The 27,683-nt window shown below is 38.9% G+C and overlaps 1 protein-coding gene across 2 annotated transcripts in view; it reads left to right on the top strand.

Moving 5' to 3' along the window:
* The first annotated feature begins 11,005 nt into the window (after positions 1-11,005).
* Positions 11,006-27,683, top strand: part of LOC109425701 (uncharacterized) — a 499,193-nt gene continuing 482,515 nt past the window's right edge. Inside the window, exon 1 of one of the 2 annotated variants that reach the window (XM_062852999.1) lies at positions 11,006-12,123. In XM_062852999.1, coding sequence (XP_062708983.1) covers positions 11,988-12,123 — 136 coding nt within the window. In that variant the 5' untranslated portion in view covers positions 11,006-11,987. The remainder of the gene's footprint in view (positions 12,124-27,683) is intronic. The other variant, XM_062853000.1, reaches the window with a different exon arrangement.

The following is a 27,683-nucleotide window of genomic DNA, read 5'->3' as shown; positions in this document are numbered from 1 at the left end:
GACGGAAGAAACCTATTTTACAAGTGGCTTCAAGAGCTTATTTTAATGATACGAAAAAGTGGGGTTTTTTCGGAATAAATGCTTTAGTGTTCAAGTCAGTGTCGGTTGTTGGAGCATCATTGTTGGAATCATCTCAAGGTTGTGAAAATTACGCCGCCAAAAAGATAGAAAAAAAAAACAAGACAAAGCATCCAGAAGGCCAAAATGTGAGGCTTTCTGTCTTCAAAGATGTTGGTTATGCTGAGTTGACGAACTCCTATTTCGATGCCGGATTCGATTACGACGATGGACCGAAGCTCCTCCGATGCCAATGAGGTGGAGAAAAGTTTTCTTCGGTGGAACTGGGATCGGTGAAATGTCATCAAAATCAATGGTGATAATTTTGGAAATTGGTGTTCCCTGGTGAGTTCGCTCCATGCTTTTTGCTATTCAGCTGCATTTTACATTTTCATTATATTTAACTACATATAAAATCTCATAATAATCCAGTCGCATAACCTAATTATACTGAATTTTAAACCATTTTCTCACCAAATTCCCAACTCTTTCTATTTACGAGAGCATCGGTGAGTCGCTGGCCTTTCGATAAATAGATCATATCATCCCAACCCTATTATCCCTTCCCAATCCCTTCCCACCTTTAGGTAGGATCAATTGTGTTTCTTTTCGTTTCAGAGAGCGATCAATGGCGCTTAAGCCTAGGCTTGTTAGCCAGGACACAGTGTAAATGCCTGTGCCCCATCCCGGATCCAAAAGGCCCTTGGAGTGACAAAATTTCTTAGCTTCGTCACTCTCAGCGTTGGTGTTTAAATACACTAAAACACTTTCACTCACTCCAACACATCTACATGATTTACTCAAATACACTTACACAATCTGAATCTTGTCGCATCACTCGCTTATAGTGATTCCCAAATCACCCCATTCCAAATATCCAACTCCTTGACACCTGTGGGAGTGTCGGTGAGTCGCTGACCTCTTGTAAAGTAGGTGTCATATTATCACATCCTTTCCTATCCTCGTAACGGAGAAGATGGGCGTGGCCGGCAATGGAAGTTCTCATGTCTTTTTCACTTCAACCTCTAGTTGGATAGCTGTTCCTTCCCATATAGCATTCCATAAGCAATTAGAATAGGGGTATTAAAGTTTTAACATGACAACTTTCAGTATGCAATCTACGAATTACTCCGTTACCACGCAACGTAACGCAACGCAAATAATCTCAGACCATATTTGGGAGAACCGGTAGTGTTCCAGAACTGGTGACAAGACGAGCAACGCGGCTGAAGTGGTAAAATATAGAAGGGAACTAAACCATAGCGGCGTTTTAGATAATCTGATGAACGGTCAACGAGAAAATAGTCTCAGGCCACATCTAGAACTTGTAATAATATTTTGGAATCGGTTGCGGGTGTTCCATCGGAAGTGATTTAATAGAAGTGAACTAAAATCATGCATGCAACAAAATAGCCTCAGATCACAATAATTTTCGACTTTGCAGGTAACCCGATGAACAGTTGACAAAAACATAATCTCAGACCATATTTGAGACCACCGTAATCGGTTCCAGGTGTACCGCCGGAAGAGGTCAAATGTAAAATTTAACAAAACCCATGCAAGCTGCACATCAAATAGCGGAATTATAGAGGTGAACAAAATAAATGTCAAAGCGATAAATCAAATTGTGGCTTTTTTGATAGCATGTAAACGTTGGGTAAGATTATAAGTGAAGAAATGGTCAAAGTCTTCCTATATGAAAGAGAACAAAATCGTGACCAAAGCGATCTCTTCAAATCACACCATTTCAGATTCCTGCGGTGAAAATGTATAGTAGTGGAAAAAATATAATTTAATCGCATCAACACCTTATACAGTTTTTCAATCTTCAATCTCCTTATGCTTCTAAAATTATAGCTTACAATTTGGGTGTGGCTGGTTGAGCCCTCACTCTTCTCATTGCGATTAAAATTTGAATAGAAAATTTACATTTTCTGCATTTATTCGTAGGAAGGTCAAATTTTACATGAATCATGTTACCAATGATAATAAAATATAGCCTAAAGTGTGCTGAAATAAACATTGGCGAAGATCACAAAGTAATCTGTGATTGTGAAAATAGTTAACCTTCTTCAATCTTCATGCATTAGCTGACGCTCACCCCGCTGCCGTAGTGGATGGAATGGGGTCATAATGACTCCAATACACGACTAGGATTAAGGTGGTCAAGCAGTCAACTGAGAGGTCTGATATATTTCAGCGTTTTGCTGTGGAACATAACATCGGAATATGTATCATCAATAAGTTTCGAAAATCGATGATGGCTTTGTTAAAATTGTTGCTTTTCCATATGAAGTGATTCATTAACATTTTGGCTAGCGTCGACGAAAAGTTCATGAGTACATATTCGACGAGAAAGGCACTATCACCACTAGGTGGATTAATCTGGGCTTTTACAAAAATAATAACAAATTATAAACAATAGTGTATCTATTTCTTGATTTTGTCTAGGCTAACCAATAACAATGTAAGAAATGCTTTGAAAACCATGTACATAAACACGTGTTTGAATGACAAATTTATATTTGAAAAAAAAAATCCACGTGTTACGGTGCGAATCGAACTCACGCCTCCCAATTCGCTAGACGCGCACTGCTTCCTTTCCTAGCTACGGAACCACTTGACCATCTTTGTCCCCTAAAGGTGTAAAACTGAACTCGATTTCACCTTCGCACATGGATTTGCTTCTTTTCTCATTCCAAATCTTCGGATGTGATTAGGTGCCGTCCACAAATTATGTAACGCTTTAGAATTGTTACACTTGACTGGGACCGTTTTCCGAGTGAATTTTGTACACACACCGATGAATCAATCCAACGATCAGTCCATTACAGTTACTTACCTTACCGATCAGGCTAAGGCCGGGGTGGCCTCTGCTGTACATAGTAGCCGCCTCCATTCCACTCGGTCCATGGCTGTTTGTCTCCAGATCCACACTCTGCGTAGGGTCCGCAGATCGTCCTCCACTTGGTCGACCCACCTAGCTCGCTGCGCTCCACGTCTTCTTGTACCGGTCGAATGACTCTCCATTTTAGTAGGGTTGCTATCCGACATCCTGATGACGTGACCCGCCCACTGTAGCCTACCGATTTTCGCGGTATGGACGATGGTTGGTTCTCCCAGCAGCTGATGCAGTTCGTGGTTCATTCGACTTCTCCAAGTCCCGTCTTCCATCTGCACTCCGCCGTAGATGGTACGCAACACCTTCCGTTCGAAAACTCCAAGGGCGCGTTGGTCCTCTGCACGTAGAGTCCATGTTTCGTGCCCATAGAAGACGACCGTTCTAATCAGCGTTTTGAAGATGGTTAACTTCGTGTTTCGGCGAACTTTATTCGATCGTAGAGTTCTGCGGAGTCCAAATAAGAACGATTTCCTGCCACAATGCGCCTCTGAATTTCTCTGCTGGTGTCGTTGTCGGCAGTCACCAGTGAGCCCAAGTACACGAATTCGTCAACCGCCTCGATTTCATCACCGTCGATATAAATTCGGGGTGGCGGGCGTGGTGGTTCCTTCCTGGAGCCCTTTGCCATCATGTACTTTGTCTTCGACTAATCCGATTCGCCTGGCTTCACTCTTTAGTCGGATGTACGTTTCCGCCATCGTCTCAAATTTACGAGCAATAATATCAATATCATCGGCGAAATCAAGCAGCTGAACGGACTTTGTGAAAATCGTTCCACTCGTGTTTATCCCCGCTTTCCTTATTACACCCTCTAACGCAATGTTGAACAGCAAACACGAAAGACCATCACCTTGCCGTAACCCTCTGCGAGATTCGAAGGGACTCGAGAGTGTACCTGATACTCGAACTACGCACATCACTCGATCCATCGTCGCCTTGATCAGTCGTATCAGTTTATCCGGGAATCCGTATTCGTGCGTAATCTGCCATAGCTGTTCTCGATCGATTGTATCATACGTCGATTTGAAATCGATGAACAAGTGATGTGTGGGCACGTTGTATTCGCGGCACTTCTGCAACACCTGGCGGATGGCGAACATCTGGTCCGTTGTAGCGCGTTCACCCATGAATCCAACCTGAGATTGCCCCACGAACTCTCTTGCAATCGGTGATAGACGGCGGCATAAAATTTGAGAGAGTATCTTGTAGGCAGCGCTCAGTAGTGTGATTGCGCGGTAGTTCCCGCAATCCAACTTGTCGCCTTTTTTGTAGATGGGACACACGATACCATTCATCTATTCCTCCGGTAATACTTCCTCCTCCCAAATCTTGGTAATGACCCAGTGTAGTGCTTTCACCAGTGTTTCTCCACCGTATTTTAGAAGCTCGCTTGGTAGTTGATCTGCTCCAGCGGCTTTGTTGTTTTTCAACCGGCCAACCTCCTCCTCAATCTCTTGGAGGTCAGGGCCCGGAAGTCTTTCGTCCTGTGCACATACTCCAAGATCTGTTACCACGCCACCTTCGGTACTTGCAACGTCGCCATTGTGGTGCTCATCGTAATGCTGCCGCCACCTCTCGACCACCTCATGCTCGCTCGTGAGAATATTCCCGTGATTATCTCGGCACATGTCGGCTTGTGGCACAAAGCCTCTGCGCGAGCGGTTCAGCTACTCGTAGAAATTTTGTGTGTCCTTGGCGCGGTACAGCTCTTCCATCGCTTCGCGATCTCGTTCTTCCTGCTGGCGCTTCTTCATCCGGAAGACTGAGTTCTGCCTATTCCGAGCCTGTTTGTAACGTGCCTCATTCGCTCTCGTACGGTATTGCAGCATTCTTGCCCATGCTGCATTCTTCTCGTTTTTCAACTGTTCACATTCGCCGTCGTACCAGTCGTTTCTGTGATTCGGTGTCGCGAAGCCTAGTGCTGTAACCGAGGTACTACCTATGGTGGATCGGATGTCCCTCCAGCCATCTTCAAGTGTAGCTGCGCCAAGCTGCTCTTCCGTTGATAGAGCCACTGCTAACTGCTGCGCGTAGTCTTGAGCCACCTCTACGTTACGAAGTTGCTCGATGTTGAGCCGCGGCGTTCGACTTCGACGCGTGGTGATAACTGTCGAAAGTTTTGAGCGCATGCATACAGCGACTAAGTAGTGATCCGAATCTATATTCGCACTGCGGTATGTGCGGACATTGGTTATATCCGAGAAGAATTTACCGTCGATTAGAACGTGGTCGATTTGATTTTCTGTTTGATGGTCGGGTGATCTCCAGGTGGCTTTGTGGATATCTTTGCGGAGGAAGAAGGTGCTTCGGACTACCATACAACGGGAGGGTGCAAAGTTTACGCATCGCTGGCCGTTATCATTCGATACGGCGTGCAGGCTGTTTCGCCCGATTACCGGTCTGTACATTTCCTCCCTTCCTACCTGAGCGTTCATGTCGCCGACAACGATTTTCACGTCACGCGGCGAGCAACCATCGTATGTTTGCTCTAACGGCGCGTAGAACGCTTCTTTCTCGTCATCAGGTGGGCTGTGGACGTTGATGATGCTGTAATTGAAGAAACGGCCTTTAATTCCTAACATGCACGTCCTTGCGTTGATCGGCTGCCACCCGATCACACGTTGTCGCATCTTTCCCAACACTATAAATCCTGTTCCCAGTTCATTGGTGGTGCCACAGCTTTGGTAGAAGGTAGCCGCTCGATGCCCGCTTTTCCACACTTTCTGTCCAGTCCAACAAAGTTCCTGCAACGCCACGATGTCGAAGTTGCGGGGATGTAGTTTTTTTTTTTCAAACAGTTTATTATTGGCTCGATCGTTTAGCTAAAAACTTTACAGAGCCGACATCTTGTCGAATAGTTACAAAAAATATTCAAAAGATTACATATCAATAAAATTGCATTCGGGTGCACTTCTTTCTGGGTCGCGGTACGGACCCAGAGCTTGAATCACCACCAGAAGCTGCAAATTGAGCCCGTCGCTGAGCCACCCTCGCGTTTGTCGATGTATCCTGGCTTTTCCTGACCTCCTCTTTTGTTGTGTCTTCTTTCCGATCCATCTCATTCCTAATTGAGGACATATTATTGCTTCCATTCGGTTGCACCTGATCCACATCCAGAATGTCCGCGTTTTGGACGATGATTTCTTCCTCCAGAACTTCTATTATATCTTCCTGCACAGAGCCTTGCGAATCGATATCCACAGGTACAACGACCTCTCCAGGTTTCCCTAACTTGTCGTTGAGGGCAAGAGTCCCTCCGATGCCCTTCCACTTGACATAAGAAGCACGTCAGGCCTTCATAATATAGCCTCCCTTTCCGGTTGGAAACGTCGATCCATGACGGGATTTTTGTTGCGACCTCCATGAAGACACCACGCACTCCGGTGTACAAATGATCGAGACCAAGCCCCGCGGGGAACTTTTCTCGAATCACGCGTTGTACTTTTCCAAAGTTTTCAAGTTCCGAAGACAGGCTCTCCGGTGGCAAATCAAACACACGAATGAATCGCATATTGACGCCCGCAATAGTCATCAGCACTTCTATTGATTGCCCATTTGAATAGGCGAATGTTTTAGCCTCTGTTTTCTTCCGCAACGATTCGTCCATGGCATCCCGCGACACGAACTTCACGAACAATGAACGATCGTGTGCCGTTTCATATACAGTTTCCATCTGCTGCAAGTCAGTGTTCAGCGTCTTCAAAAAAGCGGCGATTTCCACCCAGGAGGGCCGTGGGCTACCCGGCGGGAAGCGAAACTGCACCGTATTTACGAACGTTTCGTTCATTTCAGTCATTTCTGGTGCTTTCCTACGACACCACCAACGAACCGACGGTATGATCGACCGACACACAAAGCAAAGCGATACGCGATATTCAATGCCTAGCAGCACAAGCCGGAGGCGAAAAAACTACCTGAGCAAAGAGCACAATCCGTCTGCATCGAACAACAGCAGCGATAGAACTGAGGGGATGTAGTTCGTCGTAGATTATCCTGTCACATCCTGCAAAACCTAGTGTTTTGCAATTCCATGTTCCATGTTTCCAATCGTAGTCCTTATTTCGTCGCGTGGGTTTTTGCCGATTGTATCGAGTCGTATTTTCTCCTATGTTATTTTCAATGGGGATTTTTACGGGTGGCTTATTGGGCCTACGCCAACACTCCTGTCTCGCCGGAGGGCCATCGTGCCAGTTCTGTTTAACGTCCCAACCAACACTGGGACGACCACGATGATGGGGCTACCACCTTGGATATAGCTGGGCGTGGTGCAGCGTTTCTTACTCAGCCGCTGGATGCCAGAACAGACGCTGTTTGAGCCGCACCTCCTTGGTGAACAGACGCTCGGATCGTACCTCCTCAATCTAGCTGAAGTCAGAAGGACAACCGTGCTCAGGCTGCACTACCAGCTAAGCACCAAACTCTTAGCTGGCGGTCTTTGCCATCGCTTGACCCGTGGAAGCATGAGGTAGGAACTTGTGAGGACCAGAGCTATATTGGACGCTCTCCTTATCGACTCACCGTTTCGCAGCCCGTGTCGCCCGGTCCGTGTGGCACTGTGGTGCAATTTCATGACAGTTCAAATGGACATTTAAGATGTTTCAACATACTTCAATCTGATAAGATGAAAAGATTTCTAATTTATGATGTGCTTGATGGAGTAAATCCAAAGAGCATGATTTCCAAGTGCTCAATGCTGACAAGCCTGCCAGCCAGACTAGAGATGGGAAAACTGATTCAATTTTGAGAGTGAATCACTCTCGATTCACTCTCAAAAAAGAGTGGACTCTTTTGATCGATTCAGTAACTCATTTCCGGGATTTAAAGAAAATGTCGATTTTCGATGTGAGCCAACTCCTTTTCGTACAAATCTACCCAGTTTTCGAGAAAATGCACTTGCATGGTATGGATATTAACGATCTGCACAAACGTCTGAACATAACGTAGTGAAATGCAAGATTCGCAGGTTTTCGGTAATTTTACCGAACAATCGAATCTCTGGTGCAATTCGGCCACATAATACATATAAGTATGAAAACAAAATTAATTATCAAAGATTGCAATGTTCTTCGCCGATTCATTATTAGATGCGCAGTCATACTAACTCTTTTCGCAATTGTAATAAACATCAGCGAATCGTAACTCTTTTGAAAAGAGTCATGGCTCACTCACTCGATTTTGCGAATCGATTCTTTGAAAGGAGAAAGTTTCCAGCATTTTGTTGTATCGTTTTAGAAAATGAGAATTGGTTTTGTATTTCTCTGAGAAAATATTCGTAAGAAAATCACCCAAAGTATAAAACTAACACAGCGCAACATTTTTTTGTCTCAAGAGTAAACTTATGTGTCTCCGAAGGATTTTGGGCCGCTGAATCCGAATCCGGGCTCAGATTTGCTCCAACACGTCACAATTTTGAGCGATACCTCAATTTATAGGGCAAAATATGCGATTTTGGGCTTTTTTGACTGCAAGCCATTAAGCAAGGAAATATTTTTTTTAAGCAATCAAAAGGTTAATTGGTCAATTAACGTCTAAATTAACGACTCATGCAAAATATTTCGTTTTACCTAATCAAATTTGATAGATTTAAGCATTTTATGTTAATATGAAAACTTGCATACAACGTTTGGAGGGTGACTTGTATGGGAAATGTCGTACATAACATAAATCGCTTAAAACTATCAAATTCGATTTGGTAAAACGAAATATTTTGCATGAGTCGTTAATGTAGATGTTAATTGACCAATTAAACTTTTGATTGCTTAAAAAATATTTCCTTGCTTAATGGCTTGCAGTCAAAAAAGCCCAAAATCGCTTATTTTGCCCTATAAATTGAGGTATCGCTGAAAATTGTGACGTGTTGGAGCAAATCTGAGCCCGGATTCGGATTCAGCGGCCCAAAATCCTTCGGAGACACATAAGTTTGCTCTTGAGACAGACAAAAAGTTAATTTTTGTTACGCTGTGTAATTTATCGAAGTATGTTAAAGTTTTATCATGTTTTAGTTATTGATATTACAACCCTGCTAAAAATACACGAAAAAAGTGGCTAATATTTTAACGTGATACAAACCTTATTGGATCTCTGAGGACAACAACTTTGGGTATTACATTTGAACGTTTCGTAAATCAACAATGTTTCGACACCCAATGTGGCTAATTCAAATATATAATAAATTCACTCACAGATCACCAACAACTTCACGCAATCCGGTCCAAGAAAAATTACAATGTATCATATCACGCCGCTCGGGACACAGCCTCAATGATCTCCCAACGCCAAACTCTCTTCCAAACTCACGCCAGCTCAAGTTGCAGGCTAAAATATAAACGACTCATAAGAAAGTCATCATTCTTAATAAATAATTCCAAAAGTCCCAGTGAAGAAACAGGGGTGCAAGCAGTGATAAATAACAAAATTTCCATAAACAAATAAAAAAATGCATAAATAAATCAAAAGTTTCCATAAAAAATTGATTTTTGGGCAATTAAAAACGTCAAAAATGCAATGAATAATTCAACTGTTGCAATAAAAAAAGTCATTTTTCCCACCAAATAACTTCGAATTTTCCATAAATAAATCCGATTTTTCCATAATAAATTAGAAAATTCACAATAAAAAAATATCGATAAAGCAATAAATAATTCAAAAAGTGCAATAAACGAAAAAAATAATAATCAATAAATGTCAAAAAATGAGCAATAAACGTAAATGCATTTTGAGCCAAAAAATCAAGTAGACCATGCGGCGAAGCCGCATAGAGGATTGAGGAACTGAGGCGGCAGAAGGCCGCCGAAGTTTCCGATATCCGATGCACCGTAACTGCATCGATTCAGTTCTAGGCAAACCACAGATCCAAGAATTTGCCCGGTGTAATGCAAACATAGATGTTATCCCTTTTTTGGGTCCGACGAGCGATAGCGAGTTCGGACAGCAAGCAATTGCTCGATAAATTGCAATCATAGTTACGCAAGCATTTCAGTCGTTTCAGTCATATAAGTGCGATTCAGCATTTCACTGTCTCATAATTTCCTGCATTTGTTTTTCATGGGTAATTTCGTCATTTTTTATTGCATTTTTTGAATTTTTTATTGCTTATTCGATATTTTTTTATTGTGAATTTTCTAATTTATTATGGAAAAATCGGATTTATTTATGGAAAATTCGAAGTTATTTGGTGGGAAAAATGGCTTTTTTGATTGCAACAGTTGATTTATTCATTGCATTTTTGACGTTTTTAATTGCTCAAAAATCAATTATTTATTGAAACTTTTGAATTATTTATGCATTTTTTTATTTGTTTATGGAACTTTTGTTATTTATTACTGCTGACAGCCCTGTTTCTTCACTGGGACTTTTTGAATTATTTATGGGAAATTTTGTATTTATTATGGAACGTTTAATTGTCTGCCCAAGTTGCATCGCACGCCGGTTAACTTACGGCTAGTGCGCGCCGACCAAAGGTATCTCTCTCGCGAACTACCGATCTATTGGACGTGAAAAAATCCTCATCAAGCAAGGCGACAAGAGTCAGCCGCCGATCAACCACCCACCCCCAACCGATCGAGCGAGCCCCTTGGTAGTGTACCTACACGACGAAGGCGTTCAAAAGCAAACAGCGAACAAGATCAACCACTTGAGCCTGGCAGTTGACGTCGACGATCATGACGACGACGACGGACGACGGGAGCGGGAGGCAAGAAAAATAAAACAGTTCACTTTCGATCTCGTTTGAGAGTAACAATACGGTACTTGGCGGCGGTGGCAGCTCGAGCGGGAGCGAGTGCGCGGTACGTGAGTGCATACCGAAGCAAGTTTTGTTATTATGGAAGGGGTCACTGTTCGAAGCTCGGTGGCAACGATGGCGCTCTGAACTGGTGCCCCACTTGGCTCTCTCTCTCGCTCCTTTACCTGCGATTCTCAGCTGATCCATGGTTCGCGTGCGGGTCTTGAGACAGTTCGCTCGGAGATACCTACCTACCTCAATCGGAAAGGGGTCCCAAGCTCTTACCGCTTGGGAGAGCTCCTCCGGAAAAGCTCTCGCGGAGCACGGTGAGAAACCGTAACGGTACATAACGCCTCGCGCATGGTTGCTGGGCCATGCGTTGACTTCAAGTGTTTTTGAGTAGTCACGATCGTTGTGAATGGTAGAGTTGCGTTTGTTCGTGACTGCCCCCTCCTGAAGTGTGGTTGAGTGGAGCTCGGCGCCCGCGAGAGAGCCCAGTTTCGAACCCCAACCGGAGCCCGATCTACCCAAGAAGACCGGAGGTGCCCGATCGGTTTGCAAAGAGAAAGGTTTTATATAGCGATCGCATTTTCGATTGCAATTTCAGTCTGAGCATAGCACGGGTCGCGTGTTGATATAACCACACGGCGAGCCCCCGGTTCTAGAGTTACACCCGAGTCCCTCTCCCGAAGGAGTTGATCCGTAGTAGTCCCATCCGGTGCGATCCCGCAGGTAACCGGTTTTGTTCCATCAGGACCCCCGATCCGGTGATCCTGCTGCCGGTTTGAAATATCTGGAGATATTCGAATCGAGTGATTGACGGTGACCAAGTGTGAAGTTGCGAATCTGTATCGATCTGTATTGGAAAGTCGCGGAACACCTGGCATTCCTCGGAGCCAACCTTGGCTAGGTCCGTGCGCGTGTGCTTCATTGCTAAGTGAACCTTCGAAGTGGAAACACCGCAGAGCTGCAGTCGGTTTCGGTTGTCACGCATGGATTAGTCCGGATTCCTTGAAAGGAATTTGAAAAACACCGAGCCAATCAAGGGTGGATCAAGTGCGTCTGGTAGTGTGTTACGATCCGATGGTGTGTATGTGAAGAGTACAGCAGCGCACGCGGCAATAGCGAGGATTAAACTCAGTGATTCGTAGTTTTTTTTTTTCGGTGGCACAAACAGGAAAAGAAAAGAGTTGGAAGTTGAAATACGCTACTCGCTGGATACGATCGTGGAATAGTCGAGTGGGCATTTCCCCCGTGAGTGGAAATACTGCAAATTCTTCCCAAGTGCTAATACAAGTGGATACGATGGCCATAGACTGGCGAAATAGTGTGAGCGCGATAGCACTCGGTGCTATCGTCCTGGCCCTGGTGGGTGTGTTCCAGACAGAGGCCGTTAGGGTGACGCCGGCACAGCCTTCGCCGACCTCCAGACGTGTATCAGGTGAGTGTTTGGGGTGGGTGTGGATGATGATTGTGGCGCAGATGTTTCGCGGGAGAAGATATGAAGATTTGTGGAAGGATATATGGGTGAGAGATAATGGGCAGAGGAAGTTTCCTGCGAATAGTGCGAATAGGAAAAATCGAAATGAAGAATGAACTTCAGTGTCTCTATCCACGCTTATCTAGTTCATTGAGAGGCAATTACAAGAATGGATCTGCGCAAATCTTATAGAATAAGTTTATTACAGTTTTGACCTCGTGTTCGATGTACGCGTTTAGTGCGACGGAAGTTGTGAAGAGTGTACTAAGTTTGAATATGCGTAAAAAACAGTGAGAACTGCTTTTCCCGTAATCACTAAGTTCTCCCAGAAATAACGCAAAATATAAAGTATCTAGCAAGCCGTTAAAACATACTCAACGGTGATTGGATTGTTCCACAAAAACATCAGCAATCGTTCGCCCGTCTTTAAGGATGACTTTAGGTCAGCTCGAGTCACTCGATTCACACAAAGAAAATCCAAAATTGATATCAAGACTACATCGGAACAAAGCCAACATTTGATACATCAAATTCTAATGAATAGTTTACGGTTTTTATTAGATTTAACAATAATCAACTATGATGTAATAATACAAGTTTACAAAATAAAACTGAAAGTCATGAACTTCCTCCAACGGCCAACATTTTTCCTACATTTTTAAGTGCGGATTTCAAGACCGTGCTTAAAAAAATTAAGTAGAACAGTTTTTGAGTGTTAGTTGAAAATAGTGTCTGGCCACTTGGCCGAATGCCATTTGGCTGAATTATGATCAATAACATCAGAGGAAGTTTTTGACATTCTGACTACCAATATGATCATCAAAAATATTTCCTTCTTTTAATCATAGGTTGTTTTTTTTCTAATTTTGACATTCAGGGATTACATGGCGTTGAAACTGCCAATATTTTATCGAAGATTTTTCCTTCTTTGATCATAAAATGATCTTTAAAGTTACATTGGTGTGGGGCACAACGGTTAAGTTAAGTTTTCGGCCAAATGACCCGGAACCGCTGAAAATCGTTTTAAAATATATGGAATTAACAAAATGTAAAATTTCTTCCGTTATATGTATTTAACCAACTTCGATCTATTTGCATGGATCAAGTAAAAGCTGAAAATAATTCCTTTCGATTATTCGACTGCAATTTTTACGGCAGATTGATGAAAGTAAAGATATTGGCGAGTTTTTGGGGTAGAATTCCTGAATTTTTGATAAATTTTCAGTATTTGAAAATAGGTCAACTAGCAGTATTTTTTTTGAAAAAATGCATCAAACATCCTCAAATATTTACTGTAAGTTGATCAACCAGTTGTGTATTAATGGTCCAAATTTGGGAATGATGGAACTATTTAGCGTGAAGTTAGAACTATTCTAGAAAAAAGTCATAATTATATGATAGCCAAATTTGAATTCTATATCTCCGGATTCAATTAACCGAATGCAATTAAAATTTAACCGTATATGACTTATATAATGAATTTTGAAAAACGTTTGACTTTACTTCAAATTGCATATAAGAAAAAACTATAGCGATTTCATTATTGGTACTTACCTATTAGTTTTTTCAATTTATTGTCGTTACTTTATTTCAAAATATATTTAATTTCAAGTCAATCAGCGGGACATTTTGGCTTATTTGGTGTTATATTAGAAAAATATTCAAAACGCTAAAATTTTCTTCAATGTTAACAATTTAACTCTCTAATACTCATTTTTTTAGTTTTTTTTTTCTAAATATCATTTTTTGTCATCTTTAATTTTTCTTCATGTTTAGCGAGATGATTCTTTTTAATTCTCGATTTTGCGAATTTAAATTATTTTTTATTCTAATTTTTATTTCCCTGCACCTTTTAATTTTTCCTGGAAACCTATTTGGCATACCAACTTTTAAAATTGAAAACATTAAGAGATATTATGATCAATGTTAATTTTTTTTTCTTTTCTTTTTTTCTGACTGGGAAAATTTGAGATTGTTTAATGCACTTTTCAAAAAGTAACAGCCATTTGACCATTTTTTGAAAAGTGACAATTTTTCCTTTTACGACCATTTTGTCTATCCCCTAAATAAAAGATTTTAACGAGTTACACGATTAACTTGATTAATTCGGACATTTTCATTAGGTTTGTTTATTGGTTTTTATTATTTTCTATCAGATCACTCATCTGATCATCACATATGCGATTTTTGGTCTTCATGCTTTTATGTTGAGCTTTTTCGTACTAAAATGGGTTTCAATACTAATACTGGATATACCGTGGCTGAAACATATGGCGTAAACGCACTATTTTGCGTTTTTTGCGCAAACCTAATAGCTTGATGTGATATCTGATTGTTTCAGCAATTTCTTTTTGAGCTCTTTTGTAAACTTCTTCTGCGATTTTACCGTGATTACTTTTATTATTCCTATTATTGTTTCCAAAAATTGCTTCGGTAATTAAACATAAATTCAGTTGCATATTTTTTTTTTTAAATTTATTCGGATTTTTTTTTTGAAATTTCTATGGCTTTTTAATCGATTCACGGTAATCTCTTTGGGAATTACTTCGCTGTTCAGCAGTTTTTTTTTTTGATAATTCCTTCTGTGTTCTTAGAAAATTTCATAGGAAGCTTTTAAAATTTCTCAAACAATTATTTAAGAAATTCATTTCACAATTTATTCGGTTTATTGTTGGGAGATTGTTTTGGCTGTTTCCTTGTTATTTTCTTGGTCATTCCTTTGCAAATTCTCCGCCAATTCCTTTGACAACTCAGAAATTCTTGCTCAAAGACTTCACAACGAATTACGATTTCCAAAAGAATAGCCGAAGAAATTTAAAAATGGAATTTTCGAATCAATTTGTTAGAGTATTTTTGAAGGGATGCTCGAAGGAAATCCCGAAATTTCCGATAATCTTCCTGAAAATTCCTTTGGGAATGTTGGAGAAATTTCCACTAAAATTACTGAATTCCTGAAGAAATAATGGAAGCTTTTCAATAAAGTCATAACCAATCCCGCAGGTTGCCGAAGAAATTTTATTAAAAGCTTCCGCAAGGAATTCCTAAGAAATATCCTGAAGCAGTTTCGTTACGAATTCCCAAATGAATTGCTTGAGGGATTTCCTGAGAAATTTCCCAAAACCATGTAAGAAACATTTTTAATGGCAGAATTTCTAAAGAAACTTTAGAAAGAGTTCCTGAAAATAATTTCCGAAGAAATTTCCAAGCCAATTCCGAAGGAATGTCCGAAATAATTCTAAAAGGATTGCTGAAGATTTTTTCAAAGATATTTCCGGGAGAAATCTCCGAGAAAATTGCCGAAGAAATCTCGAAAGGAATCTTCGGTAATTTCTAAAGTAATTACACTAGTTCACAACATGTTTGAACTCGGTAAGTTGACGAAAAAAATTTAGTTTTAAATCATGCCCTGAGTTCGAAAACGTGAAGGAAAAAAAATATAGAAGAGTGGAATTTTTTGCAACTTTCCATACAAGGCTGTCGATTTAAAATCGATTTTTGTTCTATTTTTTAGCAAAGTTGCTGCCTTCATGCATCTCTATTTCCGTAACCAATGCTCCGATTGAGCTGATTTTTTTCACTGTAACTGCCTCACACTTAATGTTTCAAACATACATTGAGAAAGAATTGTTTAATCGATTATTTTTTCTAACTAAAAAAGTACACATCTTCATTATTTTTGGAAATGATGCCCAAATTTAAGGAGATTGGCCTATCACCGATATCTCGATTCCCACTAATTTGATGCGGATATTATATTCAGATGATCGTAACATTCATTTCATTTATTTAGTATTACATCAAATTCAAGATAAAACTGAATCAACAATATTTCTCCATAATACACGGTTCGTGGCTGCCGCTCTCCATCCTCGGTCGCGCCCGATGCTCGCCAAGTCACGCTCCACCTGGTCCGCCCATCGTGCTCTCTGTGCTCCACGCCTTCTTGTGCCAACCGGATCAATTGCAAACACCAGCTTTGGAGGGTTGATGTCCGGCATTCTTGCAACATGCCCTGCCCACCGTATCCTTCCGGCTTTGGCCACCTTCTGGATGCTGGGTTCGCCGTAAAGTGCAGCGAGCTCGTGGTTCATTCTTCTCCGCCACACACTGTTCTCCTGCACACCGCCGAAGATCGTCCTTAGCACGCGTCGCTCGAAAACTCCGAGTGCTTGCAGGTCCTCCTCGAGCATGGTCCATTTCTCGTGCCCGTAGAGGATTACCGGTCTTATTAGCGTTTTGTACATGGTGCATTTGGTGCGTGGGTGAATCTTTTTCGACCGCAGTTTCTTCTGGAGCCCATAGTAGGCCCGACTTCCGCTGATGATGCGCCTCCGAATTTCACGGCTCACGTTGTTGTCAGCCGTTAGTAAGGATCCGAGGTAGACGAATTCCTCCACCACCTCGAAAGTATCCCCGTCTATCGTAACATTACTATGATCGTAACATATTATATTCAGCTTTCTATTTCTGCATAAAAAAAAGATTAAACATTTGTTGACTGTAACGTAAAGTATTTGATTTTTTGTAAATTCCATATTTTTAAAAACTGTAGAGCTCGATTTTCAGGAAAAACTGAAAAACTGTTATACTTTTTTTTTTGGTTGCACGATCTTGATATCAGAATTTAATGATGCATCAAAAATGTTGGCCGTTGATAGGAGTTCATGACTTTCGTTTTTTTTCGTAAACTGTGTAAAAGAAGAGATTTCCAAAAGTTTTACCTGAGAAATTTCCAGAAAAACTGCTGATGAAGTTCCAAAAGATATTTTCGTAGCAATAAACATTGGAATTGCCGAATGAGTTTCGAAAGAATCTGCTGCAGGAATCCTTTTAATAAATTATAACTGCTGAATACATTTTGAAAAAATATTGAAAGTTTACAGAATTAACATAAAAAAACCGGCGAAAATTATTATTATTAATTATGGCACTACCTAAGGAAAGCTATTTATATAAAAATAACGAGAATTAAATTTTTTAACTTCGGTTCCTTTTCGCACTATTTGCATGCATTCCTTATGGGGTTAGCCATAACTGGAACACTATGGCGAAAAAGGGTGCAAGGAAGCCGAAATATTAAGGAAAATGATTTATTTCTACCATGATTTGAGCAAAATGTGGAGTTTAAATGAGTGCATTCCTTATGGGGTTAGCCATAACTGGAACACTATGGCGAAAAAGGGTGCAAGGAAGCCGAAATTTTAAGGAAAATGATTTTTTTTCCACCATGATTTGAGCAAAATGTGGAGTTTAAATGTGAACGTGATCTGTTGTTCTCAAAATTTTTCTTGTTGATTTCCATCGTTAAAGGGTGAAAATCAACTATAGCGAATTTGAGGTACTATACCCATAATTGGTACACTTACCCTAAACGCCATGGGAGATTTTCTGAAAGCCTCTCTCGAATTTTTTTTGAAGGAACCCCTAGGGCAGTTTCAATAGGAATCCTTGCAGAAAATTGCCAAATCGATCAAGCATTTTTTTTTTTAATGAGTCCCAAAATAATTTCAAGAAGATTTCATAACAAAAATTCAGATTTCCAAAAAAAACCTGAAGCAATTTCTAAAGCAAACCCTGGAGAAATCAGTGGAATAAATATTTGGAAGATCGCTTGAGAGAATGCTCATAGGAATTTCCAAAGGATTTTTGAGAAAAAGAAATCTAGAAAAGCCCCGAAAAAAAGGGTAAATCTCTGAATGACTTTCTGAAGAAATCCCTAGAGGAGTTTCTGCCGTAATTCATACACAATTTTCTTACACAACTCTTTGTGAAACTTCTGGACGAATATTCGGACAAATTTCCTAAAGATTTTTTTTTAAGATTTTTTAGAAGAATGTCTGAAGAAATTTTAGTATTTTTTAAAGGAATCTCCTAACAAATGCCTTTCTGAATATCACTAGTCTACAGCATTTTCGAACTCGGTAAGCTGATGATCGTTTTTGGTGTAGAATCATGCCCTGAGTTCGAAACGCGGAAAGCGGAATTTTTTTCGATTTTCCATACAAGGTTGATGATTTGAAATCGATTTTTGTTCTATTTTTAAGCAAAGTCACTCACTTTACACATCCCATTCTCCGTAATCAATGCTCCGATTGAGCTGAATTTTTACTGTAACTCGTCTACATATGCTATGTCAAATAAACGTCGAGAAAGAATTTTTAATTTGTTTTTTTTTTTATTGAAAAAAATACATTTATTCATATATTTTTGGGAAATTTGCTAAAATTTAAGGAAATCGTCCCCAAAACTCGCCAATATCTTGAATTTCCGCAATCTGACGCAAAACATGCTTTCAGATGATCGAATTGTATTATATTCAGCTTTTAATGTATGGAAAAAGATTTAAATTTGGTTGATCAAAACGCAAGATTTTTGAATTTTAATAAATTCTATATTTTAAAAAGTTGTAAAACTTTGAGCTAAACCTCAAAAACTGTTCTACTTTAAATTTTTTTAAGCACGGTTCCGAAATCAGCGCTAAATTATGCTTCAAAAATTTTGGTCGTTGACGTAAGTTCACGACTTTCGTTTTATTTTGTAAACTAGTGATATATGTATATTCAGAAAAATTTCTCAAGTAACCCTTGGGCGAATTTCCCAAACAATCTCTGATATGATTTGTGAAAAATCGTGGAAGAACTGGTAAGCAATTCATTCCAGATTTCGTAATTAAAATTCTTTGTGACTCTTCTGGAGGATGGTCTTGCTGAATACCGCTTTCGACTGTATTAACGCTCAATTAACGCGGGTAGATTGATTTCACACATGTCACTGTTCAAACGATTCCTCAACTTCCAGAACTACCTCGTTAGTGGTGGTCTACTTCTTGACTTGATAGCTTGAGCTCCGACTGCGCGATGTGTTCATTCCACACCTACAATGAGACTCAATTTCACACCAAAATGTCACATATCCCCCATACATTCGAACCACCTTCTTCCATTGCGACAAATGGCAAACGGTACACAGCAAAATGCATTTTCACGTTCGAAATTCTGTCACGTACCTCTATATCGGAACTTCCCAGCCACAACCGCAGCTGTTCATGCAACCCATATCCTACTTCCAACCAAATACCCAGCTATGCAGCTATGGTGCCGGCAAGGCAGAGTCACCCAGTGAACGATGTAAGCGATGATTTCCCAGTTCTGATATCGCTCCCCGCCACGCCGCCGCACCGGTTGCAATGTCGTCGCGCAACCTTTCCGCCGTATGTGCTGTGCATGTGTGGTGAGAGCCTCCAAGAAGAAACTCCCCAAAAGTAGAACAAACATGCTGGGAAACCGGCTCTTGCATGGCACCTCTTTACGATCGTTATCTATCCCTCCGCTTCACGACCACCACACCACCCACGAAACCGCGGGCGGGCGGGCGTTCGAGCCTGGGCCTATGTCAGAGTGCGGCAATATTTACGTTCTGGTTTCTGCTGGGCTGGCTGGTGCAACATGCTTCTGCCGAGCTGAGGTACCATCCGCCCTGGCCGCCACGCCACGCCGCGATGCACTTTACCTAGGTATAACTCGGGCAGGTACCTTAATTGCGTCAGCAGCGCGAATTAGAAACGTATGATTATATTTATGTGCATGTGGCTGGTTGGTTGGGTGGCAGCAATAGCAGGCAGCCACTTTTTTTTGCGAACCCATTATTATTGGTTAGAAGTATGGGTCTCCTACTCGCGTGCTCGCGTGCCCCAACTAGGGTACAAAAAGTTTTACCGTGGAAAAACGAATTAAATAATCGCTGACGTTTTTCTATCCATTTCTTGGAGCCCTTTTCTTGGTAAGGTCTTTAGACGAAACCGGGGGGCGAAAGCAGTCGGTAGTGCACTGACTCAAGGCAACTATTGGTGCAAGGCAGTGGTTCTCAAGCGGAGGACATTTTGGGTTTCTAATGAGCTTGGCTCTGTAGACCCTCAGAAACTATGTGGAAAATTTACAGAATAACTTAAAACTTCAGAAATTGCTCCAAATCTTCACAAGAACCTAGCTCACAACTCTTAGCTTGAGTGGGCTAACCCGTGGAAGAACGGTGTTCGGACTTTGTGAGGGTCATAGCTTTGTTATCATAAGTTATCGACTCACCATTTTGCATGCAGCCCTTGCCCTTATGAAGGAATCGTTGTAGGTATTTCTGAAGATATCTCTGAAGGAATTTCAGAAGGAGTCCTGGAAAAACTTTTGTAGAAAATCTTTAGAAGATCGCTGCTGGAATTTCTGAAAAAAAAATCTTTAGTAAAATACCTGTAGAAATCCCTGAAGGAATTCCTTGTTAGAACATCTGAAGGAATTCCAGGAAAATTCCCAATGGAATTCAAGGATTGATGACTACCAGGAATACCCTTTGGAAAGCTCCTGTTTGAATTCCTAGAAGAGTTTCTTGAGGAAGTTTTAGAAATCTTTAGATAAATTTCCTCGAGAGTTCTCTACAGAAATTTCTGGAGCAAATCGAAACGTTTTGTTTTAGGAATTCTTGGAGAAGCATCAGTACCAACCTCTGAAAATAATCCAAGAAAAATCTGTTGTGCAATTTCTTAAGGAATTCCTTTAAAATATTCTTAAAAATGTTTCTCGGGAAATGTCTAAATAAATTCCAAAAAAAAACATGGAGAAATTCATAGAAGCAATTTTGGAGGTATTCCTGAGCAAATACATGGAACAATTTCCAGTAGAATTTCTTGTGACATTTCAAGCAGAATTCCTGGAGAAATCCCTTTGTGACATTCCTGGAGTATTCCCTTAGGGGTCATGCACAAATTTCGTCACGCTTTTAGGGGAGAGGGGGGTTTTGCATAACGTGATGACCCATACAGAAATGTTTGAGGTCCCATACAAAAAGTGTTACATAGTGGGGAGGGGGGTGGGGTGTTAAAAATGGTCGATTTCTGCGTGACATAATTTGTGTATCACGCCTAATGGATTTCCCGTAACAAATCGTAGACATTTTTTAATAGGAATACCCCTATAACACTAGTTTACAGCATTTTTGAACTCGGTAAGCTGATGATCATTTTTGGTGTAGAATCATGCCCTGAGTTCGAAAACGCGAAAGAAAAAAAATTACAGTAGAGCGAAAATTTTTTCGACTTTCCATACAAGGTTGATGATTTGAAATCGATTTTTGTTCTATTTTTAAGCAAAGTCGCTCACTTCAAACATCTCATCCTCCGTAATCAATGCTCCGATTGAGCTGAAATTTTTACTGTAACTCGCCTACATATGATATGTCAAATAAACGTCGAGAAAGAATTTTTAAGTTGGTTTTTTCTTATTGAAAAAAATACATTTCTTCAAAATTTTTTGGGAATTTTACTAAAATTTAAGAAGATCGTCCCTAAAACTCGCCAATATCTTGAATTTCATCAATCTGACGCACAACCTGTATTCAGATGATCGAAAGGTATTGTATTCAGCTTTTAATTTATGGAAAAAGATTTAAAATTGGTTGAACAAAACGTAATATATTTGAATTTTAGTAAATTACATATTTTTAAAAGTTGCAAAACTCGATATTGACCTAAAACTCAAAAACTGTTCTACTCAAAAATTTTTGAAGGTCGGTTTCGAAATCAGCACTAAATTGTGCTTCAAAAATTTTGGTCGTTGACAGAAGTTCACGACTTTCGTTTTATTTTGTAAACTTGTGTAATTAGCTGTATAAACCTCTATAAAGAATCTTAGAAAAACTCCTTAAGAGAGTCTGTGAAAATTCATGAAAGATTCTATGAAAGAATTTCAAAAATAATTTCTTAAAAACTCCGAGGAGGATTTCACAAAATTAACCGTGGAATGATTACCTAATGGATCAATTTTGAAGGGAATTCAAAGAATACTTTCTAAAGGAATCCTTTGAGAAATTCCATAACAAATTTTAAATTTCTGAAGAAATTCCTGCAAAAAATTGTAATCGAATCTTTGGAAAAATTATTATAAAAAATTCCTTAAGAAATCTCTGGAATAAATTAGAGCGGAAAACTTTCGGTAAATTTTAAAATAAAATTTGATTTTGAAATCATCGATCAATTAGCTAAAGAATTCTGGAAAGAAATACATGTAAAATTTTAAGAAGCAATCCCTACAAAGATTTCTGAAAGAATCGCATGGAGGTGTTCCGGAGGTTTTTTGAAGAAAAGTTTCAATAAAATATCTGGAGGAATTTCTGAAGCAACCCATGTAAGATTTGAATATTTAGAAAACCCTTAATAAATTTTCTGAGGATTTCCTGGAGAGATTCCTGGAGCAAATCGTAGATGTATTACTGAAGAAATATCCCGAGAAGACCCAGTATATACTTTTGGAAATAGTCCAAGAAAATTCTGTTAAGAAATTTCTTAAGGCATTTAAAAAAAACTTAGTAATGTTTCTGGAGAAATTTCCAAATACATTTCTGAAAAACAAAAGTGGAGAAACTTACAGAAGTAATTCTAAAGGAATTCTTGAGAAAATACATGGAGCAATTCCTAGTAGAACCTCTTGTGGCATTTTAAGCAGAATTCTTGGAGCATTTCCTGATGGAATTCCTGGAAATATCCGTAGAAGGAGCTAGGTGATCCTCTGCAAAGAATATTAGAAAAATCCCTTTAAAAATTTCTAAAAGAGTTCCCGTGATAAAATATGAAAATATTTCTGGAGGAATTCCTGAATACCTGAAAGGATCTGTGGAGAAACTCCGGTGGGTAGATCTGGTGGAATTCTAGAAAAATCATTTGAAGGAATTTTTGAAGTATTTCTGAATATTTGTTACAAAGACTTCCTGGAGGAATTCCCTGTAAAAACACAGTAAGAAATCATGCAATAAACTCTAGAGTTAAGAGTAATTTCTGCAAGAATTTCAGGAGGAGCCCGTGAAGAAATCCATGAAGATGTTCGTGTGAGAATTTCCGCATAAATTGCTTAGAGAAATGTCATGATGAATGCCTGGAAGAATTTCAGAAAGAATCGACATAGAACTTTGAAGATTTAATGGAAAATGTCAGAAGAATTTTCTTGCAAAAAAAATCAGATAAAATGCCAGAATTAATTCCAGAATTTTCCATTAAAGAACTTTCCCAAAGAATATCTTGACAATTTTCTTAAAGAACCCGTGAAGGAATTTCTAAGATTTCCTTCTAACCTTGGCTCTCACGACACTCTGCTTTTCATAGAACAATCGAAGCGTGCTTGCTGGCATTGGGGTTTTTGAAACGAAGCTTGTGAAACTATGTCCTAAACGAACACTTTGAGACATATTTGAAGAAATTCTTAGTTAAATATCGTGAGGAATTCCTGCAAAAAAAAATACCTACTAAAGAAACTGCTAAAGGACTTTATGAAGAAAATCTTGGGAAATTCCAGATTGAATTTTATAAATAATTTCTTGGAATAATTTCTGAAGGAGTCTCTGGCGGAATTCTCGAGTAAATATATGGATAAATACCTAGAAGATTTTTTGAAGTAATATCTGAATGATTTTTTGCGGACTTCCATTCCTACGAAAAAAAAATTAAAAAAATATTTATAGAATTCATGCAATAATCTCTAGAGAAATTCCTGCAGGAATTTCTGGAAAAGTCCGTATCGAAATTGATCCTGCGATTGGAGATACTCCAATGAAATTCATTGGACAATAATGTCTGAAGGAATCCCTGCAAGAATTTGAGAAGAAGCCCACAGGGAACTATCCCAAGTAATCTCTTGGCGAGTACCTAAAATAATCCCCGAAGGAATTGAGATGTCTTCCCAAACAAACCCTTGGAGACAAAACAAAAAATATCTCAGTTGAATATCAGAAGGAATTACTATAAAAATAACTAAAGGAGCTGCAAGCTGAAGAAAGCAGAAGATTTCTTAAAATAATTTCCTAAGAAATTCCTAAATAATTTCTGAAAGGAATTCAAGGCAAATTATCTAAAAGAATCTTAGGAGAAATTTCTGAAATAACATCTGGAGAAATTTCTGAAGCAACTAAATGAATCCACAAAAGAATTGTTGAATGAAATTCGAAGGATTTTTTTTATGAATCTGTGACTGTTCTTTCTTACGAAATCTCTGAGAAAATTTTGAACCTTAAATATATTTTTTTTGTATAGTTATTGAAGAAATCAAAATGTATGATTTTCTGGAGAAATCATTGAAAGAATTTCAAAAAAAAAAACTTTGTAAAACATTTTTCGAAGGAATCTCAGGAGATTTTTCTAAAAGTATTCAAGGAGGAGATACTGAGGTTTTCTCGCAGAAAAGTTCCAGAAATATCTGGAGGAATCCGTAGAGGAAACTTCGGAGGAATTTCTGAAGCAGCATAAGAAAGATTTGAATGAAGGAATCCTGGAAAAAAAATCTGATGGAGATTGTAAATAGTGTTTTGAAAGGATTGAAAGAAATTGCCAAAGAGTTTCACACGGGTTTCTAGAGGAAAGCTTAAAAGTATATCTGGAGGAATCAGCAAAGGCTTTTCCGAAGATAACTTCGGAGGAATTTTTGAAGTAATCTCAGGAGAAATTTCGGAGGTTTTGTTGACTATAGCTTTAAAATATATCCAGAGAAACTTCTGAAAAGAGTTTCGGTGGAATTTTTGAAGTATGGAAGATTTTCAAAAAGAACCCCCGGAAAGTCTGAAGAAGTCCACGGACTATTTTCTGAATGGAATTCTTAGAAGATTTTTTAAAGTAATCTCCAGTGGAATTTTTGAAAAAGTTTCCAGTGGAATTTTTGAAAAGCCTTCAAAAGAAATCCGTGGAAAAATTTTTGAAGAAATTCTTATAGGAAGGAAAACTGAGGGAATCCCAAGTCACTTCAAAAGACTTTTCTGAAGGAGTTTCTGGAGGATTTTCTTGTAATATTTCACTCGCTGGAGGAATTTCTGAAGGAATATCTTGAGAATTATTTTTAAAGAATTGAGGAACAAGTTTTGAAGAAATCGCCGCAAGCGTTTCGAGAAATCTCTTGATTTTATTTTAATTTCTAAAGAAATGGAAAATTTTCTTAAAATTTGTGAAGAAATCCATGGAAGATTTTCCAAAGGAATTCGAGGAGGAGTTTTGGAGGTTTTCGAAAGGAAAGCTTTAATAAATATATGAACGATCCGTAAAGGAATTTCAGCAGGAAACATCGAAGGAGTTTTTTTTATTTCTTTTTTTATTCGTGAATTTTAACTTGGGCTAATTCTTCACCCCATTGAAGGAGTTTCTGAAGTAATCAACGGAAGACTTTTGCACAGAAACCTTAACAGTTCCTAATGAGTCCGTTGAAAATCTTCTGAATGGAATCCTCAAAAGATTTTTTGAAGGGATCTCTGGTGGAATTTTTGAAGGATTCCGTCAACGGCTTTTTCAAAGAATTCTTTGAGAAATCCCTGAAAAAATTCTAGAGGAAAAAAACTGAAGGAATGTCTGCGTGAATCTTTCAAGTAATCCCAAGAGTTTGCTTATGGAAAGAAAAAAATAGTAAGAACGAGCAACTTCTATTCTACTACTGGGCATATCTTCGAACAAACGAACTATTAAGTCTGCGACTTACAGACTTCTTCAAGGTAAAGAATTACTAAAAAAACTGCTGGACGAATTCCTGAAATTATCATTTAAAAAAATAATGAAGCAGACATCTCTAAAAAATTCCAAAAAATAATCCTTAAATAATTTATTAAAAAAATAATCTGAAGGAATTTCTGGAGAAATTTCAAAACAAATCACTGGAAGATTTTCTACTGGAATTCTTAAAATATTTTCCTCTCTGAAGGAAGTTCAGAAGGGATAGAAAGGGATTTTTTTTTAAGAATTTAGGAACAATTTGTCAAGAAACCTCCGCAAAAATCTCGAGAAATCTCGACGAGAATTAGATTTTTTTAATTTCTGAAGAACTCCACGTAAAGTTTTTGAAAACTGATAAATTTCTGAAAAAACTCCGTGGAAGATTTGCTGAGGGAATCCCTGGATGAATTTCAAAGGTTTTCTGGAAGAAAGCTTCAAGAAATATGTAGAGGATTCTAAGAGGAATTTATGAAAGGAAACTTCGGATGACTTTCTGAATAAAGGAACCATGAAAAAAGCTCTGTAGGAGTCTGGATTTTTTTTTTCGAATAGAATCCTTAGAAGGTTTCGGTGCGGACATTCTAAAGAAATACTTGGAAACATTTCTGAGGAGATTCCTGGAGTATTCACTTAAGGAATGCCTGTGGGTATCTTTGAAGGAATCCCTGGAAGTGTTTCTGAAGTTTTTCGAAGGGAATGCATTAGAAAATTACTTATGAAATCTTTGGAAAGTTTTCTTATGAATTCTTGAAGAAATTCCTGTTGGAATTTCTTGATAAATTTTAGAAGGAAACTCTGGTGCAATTTCAGAAAAAAATATCGAGGAATTTCTGAAGCTATTCTAGGAAGATTTTCTAAAACAATTCAGAAAACCGTGAAGAACTTCCACTTCTAGAATTGAAGGAAAATTTTAAAGGGGCCTTTGGAGAAATTTTCGGACCAAATTTTTGGCCAATGGAGGATTTTCCAAAGCAGTTCGTGGAAAGTATTTCTGAAGAAATTCTCGGAGGAAAATCTAAGGCAATCCTTGCAAAGTTCAAAAAAAAATATTGAGATTGTTTTGAAATTGGAAATTGCTAAAGTAATTCCTTCACATTTTTTTTAAATTTCTGGAAGAATCTTTAAAATAACCTGTTATGTATTATTGACATTTAAAATAATCTGTGAATTCTTAGGAGCATTTTTGGAGGGGTTTCTATATGTATATTGAGATTTTCCTTACATATGTTGTGTAGGGACTAGAAAACTTTTTTGAAAAAATAGTATTCTCAGACTAAAAGCCATCTTTTTATCTGAAAAGCTGGTAACTCTATGAGTAACTTGGAAAGGTTACACTGGTTTATTATTTTAATATTGGTTCTAACCCAACGTTTCGACACTTTTGAGGGTGTCTTCTTTAGGGGAAAGATATTTTTCGTTTTTTAACACTACAGGTTTTCGTCTAATTGAAATTGTTGGGTGGTAAAAATTTAGGTATATAACTTTGGTTGAGCCATATTGACAGGATTTGTAAGTGGAAGTAGTGACACGTCTACTCTAGGCCCTAGGTCAATACTTATACTATGAAGAACATTTGGGAGTGTCTTGTACGCCTACATGCATCTAGAATATGTATTTTAATGAAAATTGTTTTCTGTAGTGATTTGATTTTGTCCACCTTCTATACTGGCGTTCTACGTATAAATGTCCCATGTTACATGGGAATTCCTGTATACATGGTGCAATTTTGACTGGAACGGTAGTATAATAAATCAGGCCAAACATGTCTAAAGGTCCTATCTGCAGAAGAGAGGCTCTCTTTGGTTTCCCTCTCTTTTGTTAATATCTCAGCTGTTTATTTGTATTATGATTGCCTTCTTGTATTGAACGATGGTCAAAACAATCGTCTTTTGATTTGTACTGCAAAAATAGTTGAAAAGTGTACCATTACATTGCAATAATTGAAAGAGAAAGTGAACAAAGAGAGCCTCTCAAATGCAGATAGGACCTATTGAAATGTTTGGCCTGAAATGTTTGATTA

Source organism: Aedes albopictus, chromosome 2 (assembly GCF_035046485.1).
Source record: "Aedes albopictus strain Foshan chromosome 2, AalbF5, whole genome shotgun sequence".
NCBI classification, from domain to species: domain Eukaryota; kingdom Metazoa; phylum Arthropoda; class Insecta; order Diptera; family Culicidae; genus Aedes; species Aedes albopictus.
This window is presented reverse-complemented; position numbering and strand designations above follow the sequence as displayed.